Here is a 21,529-nt window from a genome sequence, read left to right as displayed (position 1 = left end):
TGAGGAGAAGTGGCTCTCTTCCCCTGTGGTCACTAGTGGTGCGGGCTGCCATGGCTAAGCATGGCACATCTGACTGTGAACAATGGACACATGAGCCATCTGTTCTGCCTTGATGAGGGGAAAGCCCCAGAGTGCTGTGAAATCTGCAGGTCCTCTTTGAAGTGGACCCAGGAGGGAGACCTGCCTGAGGGCTTTCCTAATGGAGCAGTCGACTGGAGCCAGACTCTGACCCTGGGTTCCAGGTGTCCAGCGGTTGTCAAAATCTGACCCTGCATTGACTTTGAAACTGGCTGAGGGATTGCTCAAGCCCGTGGCGTCTCTGTCAAGGAAAGCATAGGGATAGGTTGGACTCAGAGTGGAAGTCTTCCAAGGAGAAGAGGTGGTGACTGCCCTCTCCTGTCCTCACTCTGAGGTTGAATAAGACTACCAGGCTGCTGGACATTAAGGGTGCCTCAGAACTTAGGAAATGTTCCTTGAGCACTGGAGCTGGTACCAACTGAGTGGACCCAGCTGTGATAGAGGCCTTACCCGAAGTTGTCATGTCTGTGTTCACCTCTTTGGTACCAAGGCAGTTGGAATGATCACCAGCTGCTACAGGACCTGGTAGAAGACTGATTCTGGTACTCACCATCCTGGGATCTTCAGCACCAATACTTGCACGTTTACTGTCACACCTACCCACACGGGCTCTGTCACCCCAGATCATGGTCTGTATCTCTAGGGTGGATGCCCTCCTAGCTGTTGGAGCTGAATTTGCCCTGAGCTGTCTAGATTCCTGGACCTGGTGACATCAATGTTGCTGGCACCCTGTCAGGTTCCCCTTTCACCCAAGGGGTGGGCGCCACCGTTCCCAGATGACTTTTTTTTCATCTTCCAACTCCTGGGAAAGCCAACAGCCACCCCTATCTTGGTCCCGTGACTTGGCAGTTTTGATCTTGGCAGTTTTGAGGGGGATGAGGTGTATACATGTGGCTGAGGGTAGAGTGGGGTATCAACCTGGCCCAGCACATGTATCAGTGGTTTCAGAGAGTTTGGGCCCTTGCACCTTAAGACTATGGCATGTGGGCCTCTTGGGTTCTTCAGTATTAACCTGAGGTGGCCTCCTCAGCATGCTTAAGGCACAGACTGTCACTGTTGCACCTGAGATTGGATCTGTCCCTGCTGTGCCCCCAGAACCAGGGCCAGTGCAGCAGATTCATGGTGAAAGGCAGGAGGATACCAGCCACCACAACCTCACCATCCCTTGATGGTGCCCTGGCAACAGGTCAGTCGGCCACTGCTTCCAAGGACTACAAGATACTCCAAGATCTCATGAGACAGGAGATGGCAGTCTTGAAAATACACACTGACTAGGCCCAGGATGTGTCACACAAACTCCTCCTCTTACACTTGTCAGTCCTGGAATGTATAGCATTCCAAATTATTGGCACTTAAGATAAGCCAAGAAAGATTTCAAGACTGGCCTGGGAGCATTTAAGCATAAATAGATCTAATGAAGAATGGAATTTTACGGTGCCATTAAACTATTTGGAAGGCTGTTTGTAAGATATATTTTTACAGTGCACTAACTGCAAAATGTAAAACTGATGAAACTATTCCCAAAAAGGGCATAAATTACTGACTAACCAGGTGTTTAGAGAGTTGGAAAGTTGCAATGGAACAAGGAGCCTTGGAAATAACTTAAGATTAGGAGAAATATGTACCAGGAAGAGGAAATAGATAAGGACCAGAATGAGACACGATAAGGGCACCAAGGGTATAGTTGCCCCTAAATCATAGGGGAAGTGAGACCATTAGCAGAGTGCACACAGGCTGTCAGAAACTACAGGGAAGGTCTTTCACAGCTGTTGGTATTTTTAGGCCTCTGTGTATGTGCTGTTTGTTTGATTTAATAAATCCAATCAACCCTGAGTTGTTGGGGGTCTGGTATTATTAAACAAAAGAGCAAATCAAGAGGCCATAACTCATTAAATATATAATAGCAATTAAAATTCTTGTTGATTATTGGCTATTGATTATTGAGAAATTAATTCTTAATTATCAACACAATCAATAAAGGACTGTTGGAGCCTGCAAAAGCCTTATGGCAAATGCCAGCATCAAAGTGAGCAGAGGGATGGTATTAGGTCCTGGTTACTGGATATGAAAAGTTCTATTAATATCTGATACCTGGGTCCCTCGTAGTAATAGTGGCCAATGAAAGAACCGTCCAAAGACACCAGAATTCAATGCCCAAGGATAAGGAAGTGAAGACCCTCTCCCTGATGGTTCAGAAATCTTACTCCATCTTGAGCCTCTAAAAGAGGATCTTGAACTACCAGGCTGTCCTGGCAAAATATGGCCACATCAACTGGTGAGCCTTACAATGGCTTATTGACAAGTTGCTATAAGAATAGAGGGTTGATTTCCAGACTATCCTGGCTGAGGGATGTTTGGTTGCCAGAACTGTGTTGCAGGTGGCCTTGGATGCAGCAAACACAAGGTAATGGCGGCAGAGATCAGGATGTGCTGTTTCTTGTAGCTGGCCTTGGCATGTGTATCTAAGGAATTACACAACTATAGAGGATCTGCTGTTCATGGTCTGCTCACTGTTCCATGACAAGAAGGATGAGGCAATGAGATCCCTCAATGTCTCTAGGTCTACCCTCAGATCTCTGGGTGTCTATACCCAGCATCTAGGAGGAGGCACTTTAGGTCCCAACCTTATTAGCTACAGGTGCCCTACCAACATAAGCTGCCTGAGTGCTGGGGCTGTAGAAAGTTCTCAGTTGTACCATACTGTTTAGGAATTGGGCAGGCAGCAAATTTTACTTGGAGCCCAAGGACAATGTGTTCCACAATCTTTGCCTTCCCCTTCCTTTGGCAATTATCTGTCTCTTCTCTAACATGCTAGTCCAGCATTATCTCAGACTGCTAAGTATTGGAGGTAGTCCAGAGTTCCTCTTCCTTCCCCTCCCCCCCATACATCTTCCTTTTCAGTCCATCTTCAGGGACCCCTCCCATGAGAGCTATTTCGACAGGGGATTCAATTCATCCTTTTCTGGGTGCGATAGAGGAGGTTCTCCATCCGCAGAGTGGAAGGGGATTCTTTTCAAAGTACTTTCTCATCCCCAAGAAGACAGGGGCATCAGCTCATATTGGACTTCAGTTATTCCCTCCCTAGATCAGAAAGATTGGTGTGCTTCCCTCGACTTCCAAGATGCGTACTTTCACATTGGGATACACCTGGTGCACAAGCACTCCCTAAGGTTCGTGTTGGGCAACAATCACTACTTATACTGGGTTTTCCCTTTGGGTTCTATGCAGTGGTCTGCTTTAATCAGGAGGATGGGCATCCAGGTGTTCCTGAACTTGACTGGTTATGAGTTGTTTGGAACCTCAGGTCCAAACCAACATTAGGATCTTTCCCAAGCTGTTTGCATGCCTGGGCCTGCTAGCAAATGAGGAGAAATCCATGTTAGCCCCCATGTAGAAGATAGAGCTGCCAGGGTCATGTTCAACGTAGAGGCAACGAAAGCCTACCTACCACTCGACAAGTTTTAGTTGCACAATCTCTGCTCCCACCTGCAGTCCTACCCTGAAACACAAGTAGGATCCTGCCTCATGCTACTGGGTCTTGTGTCAGATTATACGTTCATCACTCCACATATGAGGCTCCAGTTCCAGTGGCTTCAGGCTTGGTTATACCGTCCAAGAAGACACTACCTGTGCAAGGTGGTATGTCTCCCTCCAGCAGTCCTCCAGTCGCTGGACTGGTAGAAGGACCCAGGCAACATACACAAATGGGTTCTGTACAGTCCCAGTTTGCCCTGAAGGACCACATTCAGGTGGGGGACTCACATGGGCAATCTCATAGCACAAGGCATATAGTCTCTTACAGAGGGTATCTTGCATGTTAGTGTTCTAGAGCTCAGAGCTGTATACAAGATATGCGTGGCCTTCCTACCAGACAATCTTGATCATGGGCAATACGGTGGCAGTCTTCTGTCTATGTAGGCGAGGTGGTGAGGGACAGGTGCTGGCACTATGTCAGGAGACCATCCTAATATGGGACTTTGCCATAGGTCATGGAATTGCACTGTCAATGGTCCATCTCCTCAGGGTGGATGACATGACAGCAGCTGGCTTTAGCAGGTACTTCTGTAACAATCACGAGTGGTTGATGTAGCAGAGGGCCTTCAGTGATATCTTCCAACAACGGGAGAGCCCAGCACATGGACCTTTTCATGACAGTGGAGAACAACAAAGGTCACCACTTCTGCTCAGGGAAGGTGGTGCAGTCTAGCATCTCTTTCTGCTGCCTTTCTCCTCCCACAGACAGAGGAACTATTGTATGTATTCCCTCCCGTCCTGCTGTTCCCTGAGGTATTTTGGAAGTTCGGGGGGAGAAGGACAGAGTAATCTTCATAGCCCCACTCTGGTCAAGACAGATGTGGTTCAGGGACCTCCATGCCCTCTCTATAGTGCAGCTGATCACTTTATCCCTTGTTACTGAACCCCTGGCTTGGAACCAGGGGCTTGACCTTGCATCTGAGCATGAGTTCACTCCACCGGATGGTGTGGATGCTCCCTCTTTAACACTGGTGGAGAGATTCTGTTTGTGAGACCTCCAGAAGGTGCTCTTTAGTAGTAGGGAAGATTCTAGTAGGTATAACTCTCTCTCTGAATGGACAAGGTTTGCAAATTGAGCATGACAACACCACCTGTCCCCCATGAATTCTGGGGACCAAGAGATTTTTGATTACTTGTTGCAACTGAAGCACTCCACTCTTTCGTTGGGCTCATTATGGGTTCATGTGGTGGCTTTTTCAGCTGTCCATCCACCAACTAGACCATCTTCAATTTTCTCACACCTATGGCAAAGAGGTTCCTGCAAGTCCTCTTGAGACTGTCTGCCAGTCAGGGATCCAGCCCTATCATGAGACCTTAACTTGGTCCTCTCAAAACTGATGGAGACTCCCTTTGAGCATGTGGCTATATGCTCCCTGTTCTATCTCTTGTTATTCACTTTGACCAGGAGAATTGGGGAGCTGTAAGTATTAAAGGCAGAGCCACCCTATACAGTCATCTATAAGGACAGTGTATCCATGAGGACACCTGCCAGATTTCTAAGATGGTGTCCGAATTCCATGGCATTGAGGTCATCTACATATCTGTATTCTTCTTAATGTCTCATGCTGGGAGAGTGGAGCAAAAGTTGAACATGCTGGAGATGTGCAGAGCTAGATTGTTCTGCTTTGACAGGATGAAATCCTTCAGGAAGTCTACCGGGCTGTTCCTATCTTACACAGAGACAATCGTAGGGTAGGCTGTGTCTACACAAATGCTATAGAACTGGATTGTCCAATGGGTCAAGACTTGCTATTGGCTAGGGGAGGCAGGTGTCAGGCAGGCTGATGACCCATTCCACCAGGGCTCAGTTTACACCAGTAGCCTTGCTAGCAAAACTGCTTATCCAGGACATTTGCAGCGCAGGAATTTGGCCGTTCATACAGATGTTTATGAAGCACTATGCATTGGTATAAGCAACCAGGAATGATGCTAGATTTGGAAGGTATATGCTGCAGTCCGTACTCACAGACATTCCTCATATCCACCTCCAATTAGGGCTCGGGAGTCACCAACTTTGGAATATGTGTGCAGAGTAGTACTGGGAGAAGAAATAGAGGTTACTTACCTTTACAGTAACTGATGGTCTTTGAGATGTGTAGGCCTTATACATATTCCACAACCCACCCTCCATCCCCACTACTTTTTGAGTCTTGACATCACAGGCTCCCATAGTGGTGAAGGTGTGACAAGGAGGCTCCACTGTTTATATTCTCACCGGAATGCACATACACTGCCCTAGTGGATATTGCTGACCAGAAAGTTGTCTGACATGTGCACACTGGATGTGCACTCACCAATTGTGGAATATGTATATGGACTACACATTTTGAAGAACATCTGTAAAAGTAACCTCCTTTCACAGGAACTAAAAAACCGTTATGCAAAGCCTATTGACAAAAAGACTTCTAAGGCTTGTTTGCCGTTTTTCCAGAAACAGGCTTTTTCAAAACTAGCAATGCTTTTTGGGTCTCAACCCCACCTCTGATTTAGTACTCTCACTCAATTGTAGTAGCAAATGATAGTTCAAAATCTGAATCTCTGATTTGTGTGTTCAGTCGCATACTTGGTCAGTTGTCTGCATTCTGTTGTTTGTGCCCTAAGTTGATTGTAGCTATTGGTTTTCACCTACAGTTAGATAGCCTGTACAAAACGGTGGGTATGAAATTAGGGGCTGTATTTAAAAATGATCTTTCCTGTCTACTTATTTTTGTTTTTGTATTATTTAAGAAGCCAAGGAGCATGCCTTCCACACGTTATGCCTGAATTTCTGCTTGAACCTGATGAGTATAAGAAATGGATTGGATTGCAAATCGCATTGAAGGTAATTGTTCTAAAATAGCCTACATACGTTTTCCTTTATCCTGCAAAGACTTATGTACATGCTTAACTTTTTGCAGTGTGAGCAGTCCCACTGAAATGAGTGAGTTTATTTGCAGTGTGTAAAATTAAGCATGTGCATAAGCCTTAGTAGGATCAGAGCTGTAGTTTGGTATTTGGTGTAGTCAGTCCCACACACACACAAGTGGAGCTATGTGTTTTTCTAAAAACTATTTAACAGTAGATATTTTTAAACATCTCCTTCGTAAAAAATAGGAACATAGTAATTCTTATATTGGATCAGACCAGTGGTCCTTCTAGTTTAATATCCTGTTACTCAGAGTGACCAGTTCCCAGTGTTTGAGAGGAATTTGCAAGAAACCATGCAATAGACAGTTATAGGATGATGATCTTCCCTTAGGAAAAGTTTCCTTCTAGTTCCCAATAATTAAAGGTGAACTTAAGACATGAAACACAATGGTTTATGTCTCTTCCAAAACTTATGTTTTTCAAAATTTACAGTTATAATTCTGGATATTCTTGTTAATCAATCTAACCTCCTTTTGGATCCTCCTTTTGGAACACCTCTGTGTTCCAATGAGTTCCACAGGGTAATTGTTGCAATTGTGTGAAAAAGTATTTCCTTTTATTAAGTTTTAATTTGCCACCTTAGTTTCATATATAACCCGTGCCAATCTGTGGGTTGGAAGACCTGATTGATCTGGAAAATTTTGCCAATCTCATGATGCCATCATCCTAATATTTTTGTAAAGAACATAGCCATGAAAACCCTTAAAACTGGAGACTTCGGTAGAGGTTGACAATCAAAAGTTGAGTTGTGTGTGGTAGGGAACAGTAGTAGAACAAAGTGAGTAAAATTTACGGAGCAGAAGAAAGATTTAAATATCCCTAGCAATGCTTCTTCCACTTCCTTTGAGAACCTCAACAGCAGAAAAAAAATCTCAGTGTTAGGAAGTGTTTTCTAGTATTTAGTCTAAATTTTCTTTTTCTCAATTTTATTCCATTGCTCCTAGTTAAATTTACATGTGTCACCCTAGCTAATTTGCTTCCTGACTTCATCTTTACACCTTTCTAAGCAGGGTTTAGAAACAGTCACTACATAACCATATGCAATTCAGGCACCTCTCTGAAGCTGTTGTCTTGCTCTCCCGATCTTAGCATTAATTTAAAAACAGTAAGTCTCTAGATATTATTGTTACAAAGGAAATTTCAAAAATATGAACAAAGTTTAATGATGCAGTGATGAATCTGCTGAGAGCCTGGAACAATGGCCCTGAGAGGTGTGACATACCCCATTCATCTCAGTGAGGTGATTACTCAGATATCCAATTATGATGACTTAAATGTCAGCATTGTTAGCTATTTGATCCATCATGTAGAAAGGAGAGAAAAGATCACAGATCTGCACAATTTACTGAGAGTGATGTTTCATTTTAGCACCTCAAATACCAGATTATGGGATATAGCTGTCTCCTTCCTCCCACCCGACCCCAGTCCAAAAGGAAATAAATCCAAGGAACCCAGCAGGGCTCATGGCCATATTTAAATCCCATTGAGGGGGTGTCAAGCTTAAGTAGCCTAGGGAGCCAAGTGATAATACAATATTTTTGAACATCTGCACAATCTACTGGGAGCAGTATCTTGTTCTGGCGATCCATATATTGATGGAGCCTATTTTGTAAGCAGAGTTTGGAAGAGAACCATCATGGTTTTTTTTCCCCAATGTGACCCTTGCTTCAAATATGTTGTAGTAGACTAGTATCTCTGTATCTTAGCCAAATAATATACATATTACATGTTTCTGTTCTTTCCCCATAAATCACTCTCTCATTCCCCAATACTTTCGTAATTTTTTTCCAGACGACGTCCAGTTTTGTCACTCATTCTCTTTCTGATGCCTAGGAATGAATTTGGTATTCCAAGGAGAGCCACACAAGAAACATGCAAGCAGAGCCCATTTACACACCCATCCATCCCAATTTATGGTGTAATGCCTGCGCATTTTCTGTCCAAACTTGTAGTCACTTTTTTTGCTGCTATATTCAAAATTAAACAGGCAATAACTATACTTCTAAGTCTCTGTCAGCATTGCTGCTTTTCAGGTTTCTCCCTCCCATTTTATATCTGTATGTGTGATTATTTTTCCCAAAATCTGTTTGTTTTTATTTTTTTCAGGTTAAATCATACGTTCATTTCTATCCATGTTTTTAATCCCTTTAGGTACCTTTGTATTACTTCCCTTTACTCACTGGTATTTGCCACTCCTATCAATTTAGTGCGATCTGTGCTGTTTACTCCCCCTTTAAGAACTTTAATAAAGATGTTTCACGGTCCTAACACTTATCACTGTGGAAGCACACTAGATGTGTGTTGCCGTTTATCATTACGCTTTGCTTATAGTTCTCCAGTGAGTTTTCACTCCATAGTGTTCTCATCCCAGGCAGCTAAAATTAATTTTGTGACTAAGATTCTGTGAGAAACAGCATTATATACTTTGGCAAATTTCTAATATACTATATGGACTGCTTTTTCTTTATCCACTAAGTATGTAATTATATTAGAAAAAGCAGTTGTTTACCCAACAAACTTTTAAAAGCCAGTAGTGGCTGTTGCTTATGATTATCGTACCCTATAGATGTCATAGTTTCAGATAAAATATAAATCTCATTGTCCTTTATCTTAAGGTTCAGATGACTGAGCTGCAAAAAACTAACATGAAGAACTCTGACATTTTTAACAATAAGAGTTTGTTTGTTTTGGATGACAATGTATTCGAGACCATGAGCAAACGTGTATGGACTGATGTGCTACTCCAGGTATACAAGGTACATTGCAGACATGTAATATCTTATAGTACTAAGCTTTTAAATGATCTTTGCAAATACTACAGGAAGATTTCAAACAAGGTGAGATTGAATAGAATAATTCTTTACTTCAGATAGCCCAACTGTTTTAACAAATGGCAAAAGAATTAATCTACTTAGCTAAAAACACACTTAATTTTTTTGCGCTGTATTGACATACCCTTAGGATCAGTGGTTTAAAGGACCCTTAGTTGCTTCAATTTTTGGAGTACAGTTAATTGTTAATGCAATTAAATGTGGGTGATAACAGACTTCAATACAGGGGGGAACTTAAACATGTAAATGTTACCCTCTCTGCTTGCAAAATAGGAGTCTGTTTATAATGTGGGCTTTAATTAAAAGTAGTGTATGCGTCAACAGATTATATAGTTAATTTTTTTGCACGTTAGTAGGGCCCTACCAAATTCACAGCTGTGAAAAATGCATCATGGATCGTGAAATGTGATCTCCCCTGTGAAATCTGGCATGCAGCCAGGGGCTCCTACCCTGTGTAGGGCTCCAGCTGCTAGTCCTGTCTGGGGATAAGGAAGGACAAGACTTCCTCTTCCCCTGCAGGGGCTGCTCCTGGCATGGGTCAGACCCACCTCCAGGATTTCCCCGGGCTTCAGGAAGCTTGGTAGCTGGAGCTGTTAACCCTCCTCCCCCCCCCACCCCATAGGGAGGCTGTGGCTGTGAGCCCCCAATTCGGGTGGGAGACTCATAGGAAAACCGGACATAATGTAACCACACCCCATGCCCTGCAACCCTCACTTTTGTACTGCGTCTGGTGGTGGTACTGGCTTTAGAGCTAGGCGCTGGGCCAGCAGCCTTCCTCTCTAGCTGTCCAGCTCTGAAGGCAGCACCCCTGCCAGCAGCAGGGCAGAAGTAAGTGTGGCAATTCCCCAATCTCCCTACAATAGTCTTGTGACCTTCCCACCCTGATGGCCTTTTGGGTTGGGACCCCCACCGTTACAACACTATGAAATTTCAGATGTAAACATCTGAAAACGTGAAATTTACTAATTTAAAAAACCCTGGACGTGAAATTGTCCAAAATGGACTGTGAATTTGGTAGAGCCCTATACATTAGTAATTGTAAAATGCTTTGTTGATTTTAAAAAAGGTAGAGTGGTTGGGGTTGGTTGACTTACTACTCTAGAAAATTCTTCATCTTGGATTCTGAAATGAAGAGTTCAGGTTTTTGAAGAAATGTTTGTCGGAAATGTCTGTCAAAAACCAGCAATCACTTGTGCCTACTATATCTGGGGCATAAACAGCCCTTGAAAGGCAGAGTTATTTCCATTCTGATCAAATGAAGCTGCTTTTCCTGGAGAGTGCTTTGGGGTCAAGCATTCCTCCCTCAATGCTACATCTACAAATGAATGGATTGTGTTCCTGTCAGCCCATTTACTCTCTATCAAGGAGCCTAAAGAAAGAAGAAAAAACACTGCATATCCAGAAGCACTTCAGTTTTCAGTCTTGAAGGGTTCTGAGTGTGTGATGCCATGTAAACACTACTCTGAAACATCAAGTACTCAAAAAAACAACAATGAGGAGTCCTTGTGGCACCTTAGAGACTAACAAATTTATTTGAGCTTTACTCACATCCTTAGGATAATCAGTGATAAAATTAACATGTGCTTTGACATCAATATCTCTTCACATTTATTTAACGCTCTTGTGTGTCATGATTATTGCCAACTCTTCTCTCAGCTCCAGGTTCATTGCTGACTAAATTTTTCCTCATCTGAGCAAGTATACTCCGCCCAGCATCATCCCCATTCTTATTACCATTATGGGTTCCTCTCATCAAAATTGGCAGCTAAAACAGTTATATACCCTGTTTTCTCTTTCAAGACCTTCTGAGGCCTTTGGTTGCTCCTGTGATGTTTGTTTCACTTAGGTCCAGTCCATCATGGCTGTCCCCTATGTTTGTCATGCTTTCTATCACGGTTAGGCAGCCAAGAGTGTCTTCCTTGTGCATATGCTGCAGCCTTTATACTTCAGGAACCTGGCATGAGACCAGGGATATAAAATTTAAACCACAGATCTTTTTATAAGTTATATGACAAGACCCCTCCTACAGACTGTGTAGATCCTGACTGTCTGCCAATGTAAAAGATCCCTACGGAACTTTTAATGCACTGTAGCATGTCCACACAGGATGTTGTTACCGCGTGGCAAGCTAGTGCACTGTAGATTCACACCCTGGCTTTCCATCCCATGTAGACATCTTTGTCTCTCTGTTCCCCAACTGTAAAAGGGGAACACCAGTGCTTTTCTACCGTACAGGGGTGTTTTGAAATAATACTTTAAAGATTGTGGGGCTCTGAGATACTATGATGTGGGTGCCATATAAGTACCTTATAACTAAGTGCAGGAAAAGGGCCTGTCACAGGGTCTACTTGCTGATAGGGCACCACCTCCTGGCTGCTCTGGGGATTTGCTCCTTCCAGGTGCTTGTGCCCTCTTCTGTCGTCTTCTCTCACCCTGCAGCCCCTCTCGCACCATGAGTTACAGCTTCCTCTTCATGACTTGGCCCTCTGGCCTGGTCACTATGCATGTTTCCCCCTTCTGGGATATCAAAGTCTATTGGGGAAAACAGTCCCGGACACTCTGCTCTCCACTGCATGGTCTGTGTCCCTTCTCCAGTGGCTGGTAGGGGAACCCAGGCCCACCCTCTACTCGGGGTTCTAGCTCAGCGGCCCTCTCTTCAGCAGGCAAGGTCTGCACTATCCCGTGCCTTGCTGCTCTTCCCCTAAGCCTTTCCTACCTCTCTGGCTCTCCCCCTTCTCTGGTTTGCCAGCCCAAGTTTCCTCGTCTCAGAGAGTAGCTGTAGGCTACCTACCTCTGTAGCTCCAAACACATCTCCCTTCTCCCAGGGTGTATAACTGCAGGCAACTACTCTGCAGCCCCCGCTGCTCTCAGCTTCTGAGCTTTATACAGTCCTTTCCTGTTCCCATCCAGCTGAGCTTTGTCTAATTAATCCATGTTCCCTGGCTCCTCCTCCAGGTGCAGCCTGGGGAGTTAATTGGCCCCATCACAGGCCCATAAATATTTTTGATTATTCCATAGCAAAAGAAGATCTTTGCATTCAAAGAAAGTCTTTAGATTCTAGAGAGATATTTCTCATCTCAAGCACCTTCAATTACATTATAGTTCGAAAGCCAGACTGCCTAGGTAAGACGTAACTAATATATAGGAAAAAAAACAGTTAAATTCCCACAATGAGGCACCACCCATTCTGCTTTTTCAGTTACTGTACAACATGTATTTCACATAGATGCATAAGACACCACCTCAAACAACCTGGATATTTTTGACATACAAGAGGATTAATAAAACAGATCTTGAGTGCTGAAGTGAAATAGCAATTTATGGAAATGATTGCTTGAAGGTCAGAATAATTCCTTTGATTGCTCATTAGTACTTACGCTGCAAGCAATATTGCACAATCCCAGGAACTATTTTTAGTCCTTATAATTTCCTACTTCTATTTTTATATAACCCAATCATTGTTTGAGAGTGGATTTGCTTTCTATAGTAGAATATAAAGATGAATTTGCTACCACCAAGGGCATGTAACCTGATTTCCTCTGGCTTGGGTTGATGGACCATGAGGGTGAATTAAACCTTTTCTGTGAAGAAATGTATGCTACTGACCTTTCCTCACTATCAAACATGCCCTGACCAGGGATATCAGAGGAAGACATAATTGAAGGAATCTGTTGCAGCATAGCTCCTCCATGTGCAGTCTGAAGGCTGATGGGAATGTGGAGGTGGTTCAGAATTTAGGGGGTTGAAGTCCTGGTCTCTTGTGTATTTTGTGGGAATGTGCAAACCCTGCAATGCAATCTCTGCAAACTCTGCAGTCTCACATCTCTACCTGTTTTGCTAGCATTTCCCTCTGGATGCCTTTTACTATTACCTCAAACTTAACAGGGCCAAAACTGAATTCCTGATCTTTTCCTTTGCACCATTTTCCCTCCCCTACATTTGCTTTCAGTATTGATTGTACTATTTTTTGTCTTTTCAGTCAGGCTCATAACCTGGGAGTCATCCCTCTTTCTTTCCCCACATTATATAGTCTCTCTGTCAACATTTTATCTCTGTCCAAATCTTGCCACTTCTTCATCTGACATTTCTAAAATCTGAGCTTTTTCTTTCCATCTAGACAGCTAAAGCTGTCCCTTCCAGGTCCTCATCTCCCTTCTTCAACGCTGTAACTTCCTCCTTATTGGACTTCAGGGCATCTGTATTGTCCCAGTCTCATTCATACATAACTCACCCAAGATCATCTTCTTTGCCCATGGGTCTGAACACATGAATCCTCTATTTTAACCCATTGCTACTCCTCTTCCATCATATCAGATTCAAACTTCTTCTCTTAACCTTCAGTGTTCTTCCCAGCTCGATTCAAACTTCTTCTCTTAACCTTCAGTGTTCTTCCCAGCTCTGACACTTGCTACTTATTTATTCTGGTCTCTTTCTACATTCTCTCTCATCCTGTTCACTCTGTCAATGGTACCAACCTCAGCAACCAACTTCTGTGCTCCTCTCAAAGTTGCCACTTATGCTTGGAAAGCACCCTCCCTCCCCAGGTGCTCTGTAACCAGTGTCTGATTGCAAGGCTGAGAGACAGTTGGGAAAAGCAGATAATTAACACAAAACAAAAAATAGTGTGTGTTTATGAAAAAATTTGATTGCCTCTTCCTCCGTTGTCTATAGCATGCTTGCTTTAGATTACAAACTCGTCAATCTCTGTGTGTATATGGGCCCTAACAAGGACTTTTGGGTACTATCATAATATAAATATTTAATAATGTCAATAGGAGAATTGTAAAGAAAAACTGGGAGGTGAATTTGGCTCCGAAAAAATGAAATGAGCTATGAAGGAGATGTTGCAAACACTAGATTAAATTGGCTTTGCATTTATAAACTTGGATTAAAAAATAATTCCAATATTTATTGGTAATTTAGCTGCTGTTGGATTCTGTTGGAGTCTACAGATTCATTCTGGGAATGCAAAAAGGTCAAATTATTTTTGATGAAGTCATCAAAAATAATTGAAAAATAATTGGAAACAAAATACGTTTAGAACCTTCCATTTGCATTTTATTTGATTCAGGAATTAAAGGCGTCCCTAAATCATAATCCAAACCAATCTCTGCTATGTTAATAACATAGGATAACTGTACAGAACTGAAAGAGTAGAGAAGGTTTATTTATATAACCAATGATCTCATAAAATAATGTTTTTTGGATAGAGGATAAATTGGATAATGTTGACAAGATTCTGAATCCATTTCTAAATGTCATAAGGAAAATACTGTAGATTTTAGGAAAAATAGTTTTTTCATTGCTGAATGTAAATTGCAAATGTACAAAGAAAATACATGTGAATATGTCATGTATTTGCTGTGCATTTGAGGATGGAAGGGAAGATTTAATCTTATATTTGCATAATTTTAGGAGCACATAGGGTTGAATTCATACGCAGGCTTTTATACAGCATGATTTTTTTGTTGGTATTAGAAGAGATGGTTAAATTTCATGCTGTTCACTGTTTGTAAATAATAATCTTGAAAGGAAAAAAAATAAAGAAATATTTTTTTAAAAAGGTGGAGACTGGAAGCCCTGCCCCATTAATGCAACGTGCCTTTATGCTAGTTTAGAATCTACCAAATAGCTTCAAATCTGAAAGTTTTTCTGTGTTTGAAAAATAATTGTATTTTTGTGTTTTGTTCTTTCTACTTGGAATTGTAATTATACTTTTTAGTAAAAAGATGAAATATTTTTTCTGATTTCAGGTGTTGGTCCTTGCACGTGTATTGTCACTTACTACCAGTAATCTGTTGAGCTCAGAAAGCCTGCAAAGCATGCCGAGAATAAATGCTGAGCCTTTATCCAGTAATATATATTCTCCATCTGAAAGACTCCTCCTTACCTGGCTGAATACACATTATGAGAAAACCAGAAAAATTGTGTGGAAAGACTGTCAAAAAGGTGAAGCAATGCTTTGACTATTCTTTCCCCCCTCACCCCCTTAGTACTTTTGCCCCAGTTTCTGTATACCTTAAGGATATTGTGACAGTTTGTCACTGAAAGTACCGTACTTTGAATACGTGTCCATAAATATTTCACTTATTATACACATACATTCCATTCGCTTGAATGGAATCTTTGGCCAGCAGTACTCATTGGAACCACTCCTGTGCCATTTGTGCCCTCATGCTCCTCAACCTAGGGCAAAAAGGGCAGAGTGGGGAAACTGTTTGCCTTTGGAACTGGTGTATCTGTATTCAGATCACCCTAGCAGTTCTGCACCTGCATGGATTGCCTAGCAGATCACCAGAGCAGACAGTTCTCATGCGATCAGGAATGAGCGATAAAGATTCCATCATTCAGACCTACTTTCCCAAGTGTGATCACAAAATCATAAATCTATTTGCCACAGAGACAAACACAAGATGTCACTGTTTCTGCTCCTGAGGGGCGTAAGTCCCAGTTCTCAATGAGAAACTTGCCTCATCTTGTGGACTCTGGGGACAACGTGTACCTACCTGCCAATCCTTCTTATATCGAGGGTGTTAAAGAAGCTCAGACAAGATGTGGAAGTGGTGATCATGGTAGCACCAGTTTGGCGTAGGCAATTCTAGTCCTCTGATCTGATGAAATCGGGGTTTTGGAGCTGTGCTCTGGCTCCGCTCCAGCTCCAGGCAAAAACCTGCAGCTCCACTGTTTCGGAGCTGCTCCGCGCTCCAGCTCCGGGCTCCACTCCAAAGCCCTGGATGAAATTGTCAGTTCAACCACTGGTAACATTACCTCTGTTTCCAGACATAATTTCTTTCAGTGTGTGTCAATGTGGATCCCACTCTAGGTGTGCATGCATTCAATGCATATGAGGCCAGGTTTTTTGTTTGTTTGTTTTTTTAAAGTTAGCAGTGTCTGTGGAACGTTGCTTGCACTCTGTGTCTCCTTGTGCTCCTATATAAGGGCATAAAGGGTGGAGTGACCCTCCTTTTGTGCCTTCTTACTGCCAATGGCAGCAAGTCATAATCTAGCCGTGTACTACCAGTGGCTAGAACCCTAGCAAGCTTTTTTTCTCAAAAAAGCCCCTCTGAAAGTCTTTAAAATTTCTTTCCATGCTTAACTTGCACCCCAAATCCTCAAACTGGACTGAAATACATCAAAAGACCCCCTGTACCCATGTGTCCACCCTTCCCCTCCAATACAGATCCCCTTGTACACCATGGTGGAATTCAGTACTGCAGATCATGACAGACAACATGTCAGAAATGCATTACATGAACAAACAGCGTGGCTTACGCTCATCCCAGTTATGTCAGGGAGCCATCAAACTCTGTGAATGGTGCCAACTGTATTCGGTTACCCTGCTGGCCCTTCACCTCCCAGGAATAAACAAGAGTATGTCAGACTTACTAAGCAAGAACCTGGTATCCAATCTTACATAGTCATTATGAGACACCATGTTGCACCCTATCTTCCAGATGTGGGGGATCCTGGCTATAGACCATTTGCATTAGCAGAGACTGCCAAATTCAAGATGTTCTGTTCCAGGGGAGGCATGAACATGAAATCCTAAATGATGCATTCCTCCTCCTGTGGTCTAAAAGCTTCCTCTGTGCATTCCCTCTGGTTCTGCTGATCCCCAGGATAATAAAGATCAGATGGGACACAGACACAGTGATCTTGATAACCCCATATTAGCTGAGACAGTTCTGTCTCTTGGACCTTCTCCAATTGTCCAGTGAACCTCCCATCTATCTCCCTGTCTGTATGGTCATAGTGTTTCAGAACCAAGGCCAGATACTGCCTCTAGAACCCTACTCGCTACCTCTGATGGCCTGAATGCAGTCTGGATGATCAATAACAACAGTGTTTAGGAAGGCCTCCACCGTAAAAACGTGTGCTGCAAAATTGAAATAATTTTCCGTGTGGGCCACCCAGGACAATGTGGACCCAGTCGAGGATCCAGTACCAAAGGTTCTAGACTACATATTATCTCTGAAGGAAAAAGGCCTTGCATTTAGTTTCCTGAAAGTCCATTTAGCTGCAATCACTGCATATCATGCTCTGATTTTCACAATCAGTCTTCTCATACTCCACAGTGACAAAATTTCTCACGGACTTTTGCGCTCATGACTCAATGTCAGAGACCCAGCTTCTTCTTGGGATCTCAACATCATCATCCTTCTGTGGCTCATGGAACCCTTATTTGAGCCTCTGTGGCTTATTCAAATGTACTGATCTCTGGAATTTGTAGGGCAGCTACTTGGGATTCATTATATACATTTGAAAGGCATTATTCCCTTGTCGAGGCATCTAAGTCAGATGCCCACTTTGGCAGAGCTGTCTTAAAGTAAACTCTGAGCCCTGGTGCTGAAATCTGGGATGCCCTCACTTTTTAACAAAAGAAATGTAAGTGCAAAATTCATATCCCCTGCAGGTTCCGCCCTGTCCTCCCCCCAAATAATAGATTCTGCTGGGGAGATGCTGCAATTACACCTTTCACCCACCAGAGGCTGCTGTGGCACCAGAAGAGAGGGCAGCTGGCTCACTGCTGGAGCAGCCAGCCTTGAAGAGGGAGGGGGCACTTTGCCCTCCCCCCCGACACTTCTACAAAGGTTCTGGCATCCTTGCCTAAGCATCCACCTCCAGGACTGCTTGAGAGTCACTAGAAGTAAAATACATGTGGACAAGCACTTGAAGACAAGAGAACAGTTACTTACCCTACAGTAACTGTAGTTCTTTGAGATGTGGTCTCCATATATAATCCTCAATCAACCCTCCTTTCTTGCTTCTACAGAATCTAATTAACACCTAGATTTCTTATTGGTGTAGGAACTGAGGGGCAGTTGGTCCCTACTTTGCTCTTTATGCCCTCAGTTGTGCGGGGTGTGAAGGCACTGAATCCGCCACGGTGGACACTGCTGGCCAAAAGATTCTGATCTCCAGCACATGGGGTGCATGCAAACCCGAAGCGGAATCCTTGTGAACAGCACATATCGAAGAACCACAGTTGCAGTAGGGTAAGTAACTATTCTTTTTGCCTCCTGGCAATACTTTGTAGCTTAGTATAATAAATTGTTGTAAAAATGAATTAGTACAGTTTATCTTCAATTCTAAAGCAGGCTTAAACAATTATTTAGTTTTAAAAGCTTTCTACAATAGGTTTGGAGTTGGCACTAAAAAATGATGGCAAGTTTAATTATGTAATTGGATACTCAGAAATAAAATGTTTGTATTAAATCATCAAAATGGGGCAGATGGCTCAGTAGGTTAATGTGCTCATTTGTGAAGACTTGGTTTCAGATTTGGCCAGAGATAACAAGTGACAATGAGTTTCCTCTCAACAATATCATAAAATTGGTTAATATAATGTATTACCTGTGCAACCTTAATTTGGCCCCTTATTTGTATGCAATATGATACAATCTTTAATTATATGATCACATACTGTTCTTTACATAGGACAGCTGCATTATTCAGTGCATGGGATGGAAGGTGCTCATTTCATGAGGCGCTTTTAAAATATTTTATGTTCAGTTTATTTTATTCAGTGTGTGGCTCTAGGCCTTACTTACGGCATTATTATTCACACCCTACTCTGAAGACAGAGGTATCGATTTCCTCATGGGCTTTTCTGTAGTGCTCATCATTGCAGTATCGGAGTGCTTCACAAATATTAATTAATTAATTTCCACAACACCTCTAAGATGAAGTGGCAGTGGTATTCTAATTTTACATATGGGGAACTGACACAGAGAGATTAAGGTCAAAAGTATCCACTAATTTTGGGTGCCCAGTTTGAGATGCCTTGGGCCTGATTTTTCAGAGTAGTATTACAATAGCCCTACCAAGTCCTGAGTTTTGGATGATTGTGTTAATTGTGTTTAAAAAAAAAAAAAAGTCTCATCCACCTCTCTTTTGTGAGCCGGTGGTCTACATTAGATCCTTACCACGATATCACCTTTGTTTTTTTACCGCTATTATCCTTACCCAGAGACTTTCAGCAGGTCTGTCTCCCACTTCTATCTCAACCTCAGTGCAATGGTATACATCTTTGATATCCATGGCAACACCTCCTTTTTTCCCTACCTGTCCTTCCGGTACAAGCTGTACCCTTCTCTACCAATATTCCAGTCATGTGAATTATCCCACTAAGTTTCTGTGATGCCATATGTCATATCTGTGATTTATTCACTAGTATTTCTTGTTCTTCTTGTTTATTCCCCATACTTCCTGCATTAGTACACAGACATCTAAGATGTTTATCAGATTTCCCCTCTATATTCCCTCTTGTCTCTCCTTTGTCCATGTTGCAATATCCCATGTACCCCCAAGATTCCAGCCATTCACCTGGGTGTTCATGTTTTGGTCTTACCTAGGGGCTTTTGTTTCCTGCCCCCCTTAAACCTAGTTTAAAGCCCACTTCACCAGGCTAGCCAGTCTGTATCCAAAGATACTCTTCCTCAAAAGGTTTATAAAGAGTAGGGTGATAAATTGTTCTCCTTAACCACTGAGGAGAGGATAAGAAATAATGGGCTTCAACTGAAGTAAAGGAAATTTAGGTTAGACATTAGGAAAACTAACCTGACTGTGGGGGTAGTTAAGCACTGGAATGAATTATCTAAGGAGGTTGTAGACTCTCCATCATTGGAGGTTTTAAAGAACAGGTTAGACAAACAGCTGTCAGGGATAGTCGAGATAACACTTAGTGCAAGGGACTGAACTAGATGACCTATTGAGGTCCCTTCCAGTCCTACATTTTTATGATTCTATGATCTGATGGCAGAATCCTCTGATTGGGTTTCACCAGATAGATCTGTATCTCAGACTGTGATACCTGATACTCTGTCTGAAGAAGATGAGGCGATAGCTCCATTTTTTGAACAAGACTGTTCTGACACAAACTACAATCTTGATTGTCACCAGGTCTCAACAACTTCTAAACAGGTATTTTGACTGCCTCTTTGAGGACACTGTACCTATCCCACCTTTTGGAAGACACCTATTGCTCTTTTATAGCGCTTGGAATGACAACATTGAATAAGGGATGCTCAGCACTATAAAAGAGGGATATGTTGTCAAGTTCACCTCCCTCCCTTTCTCCAGCCCACCTTCCCCATCTTTTTTTCAGGGAACCATAAGTAAAGTCTCTTCTGGAATTGGGAGCAATAGAAGAAGTGGCTTGTCATCACAGAGGGAAAGGATTCTATTCCTGTTACTTCCTAATCCCCCAAAAGTCAGATAGTTTGTCCCATTTTTGACCAAGTTGTACTGCTTTATCAAGAAAATCAAGTTCAAAATAGTTACCATTGCTTCCATTATCTCTTTCCTGGAGATTGGTATGCTGCCCTTGATTTGTAGAACTCATAGATCCGTGTGGCCATACTTCCATGCCACAGGAAGTACCTTCACTTCATAGCAGGAGACACCCTCTGCCAATTTACGGTGCTCCCCTTCGGCCTGTTGTCAGCTCCAAGGGTCTTAATAAAACACATGGTGGTGGTAGTGGACCACCTGTGCCACCTAGGTGTCCAAATTTTCCCTTGCCTTGACGATTGGCTGTTGCGCAGAGCCTCAAGCATCCAAATCCACATCATCATCCTCGTAATCAGACAGCTGTTCTTTCATCTGGCCCTGAAACTGAAGTTAGGCAAAACAAAGTTACAGTTGATGCAACATATAATATTCATAGGAGCAGACCTTGACACTGTAATTGTGATGTCCTATCATCCTTTGGACAGGTTTCAGTCCTTAGTTAATCTGTCCGAAAGCTTGATAACAGTGCCTTCCTGCCTACAACAACTGGGCCACCTGGCCTCATGCACATACGTAACTCCGCATGCCAGACGTCACCTTTGCTGTCTTCAGGCCTGGCTCCATTCAGTATATCGTCCCTCCAGGCATCTTCTGGACATGCTGGTTTGCATACCTGCATGAATGCTTCAGTCCCTGGACTTAGCCCTTCCAGAACCAACTATGACTCTCTGGTTACGGATGCATCTACCAAAGGCTTCGGGGCCTACCTTGCTCAACTTTGTGTGCAAGCACTGTGGTCACCCCAGGAGGTCTCTCTGCATGTAAATGTGCGGGAGCTCTGTGTTATTCATTGGGCCTGTGAGTCATTTATATCTACCATTAGGAGCCAGGAAGGTGCAAGTCCTTCCAGACAACACCCAGTGGTTTAGTCATAAGTCTCAAGGTAC

General features: G+C 42.8%; 1 protein-coding gene across 1 annotated transcript in view; it reads left to right on the top strand.

Annotated features, from left to right (window-relative positions):
• CFAP47 (cilia and flagella associated protein 47) overlaps nucleotides 1-21,529 on the top strand; it is a 642,446-nt gene that overhangs the window by 141,450 nt on the left and 479,467 nt on the right. Inside the window, exons 31-33 of the mRNA XM_037902107.2 lie at nucleotides 6,340-6,433; nucleotides 9,135-9,275; nucleotides 15,104-15,299. Of these exons, the coding sequence (XP_037758035.1) occupies nucleotides 6,340-6,433; nucleotides 9,135-9,275; nucleotides 15,104-15,299 (431 nt within the window). The remainder of the gene's footprint in view (nucleotides 1-6,339; nucleotides 6,434-9,134; nucleotides 9,276-15,103; nucleotides 15,300-21,529) is intronic.

The sequence above is a fragment of the Chelonia mydas genome, chromosome 1, assembly GCF_015237465.2.
Source record: "Chelonia mydas isolate rCheMyd1 chromosome 1, rCheMyd1.pri.v2, whole genome shotgun sequence".
Classification (NCBI taxonomy): domain Eukaryota; kingdom Metazoa; phylum Chordata; order Testudines; family Cheloniidae; genus Chelonia; species Chelonia mydas.
The sequence above is the reverse complement of the archived record's forward strand: the minus strand, read 5'-3'. Positions and strand labels throughout refer to the sequence as shown.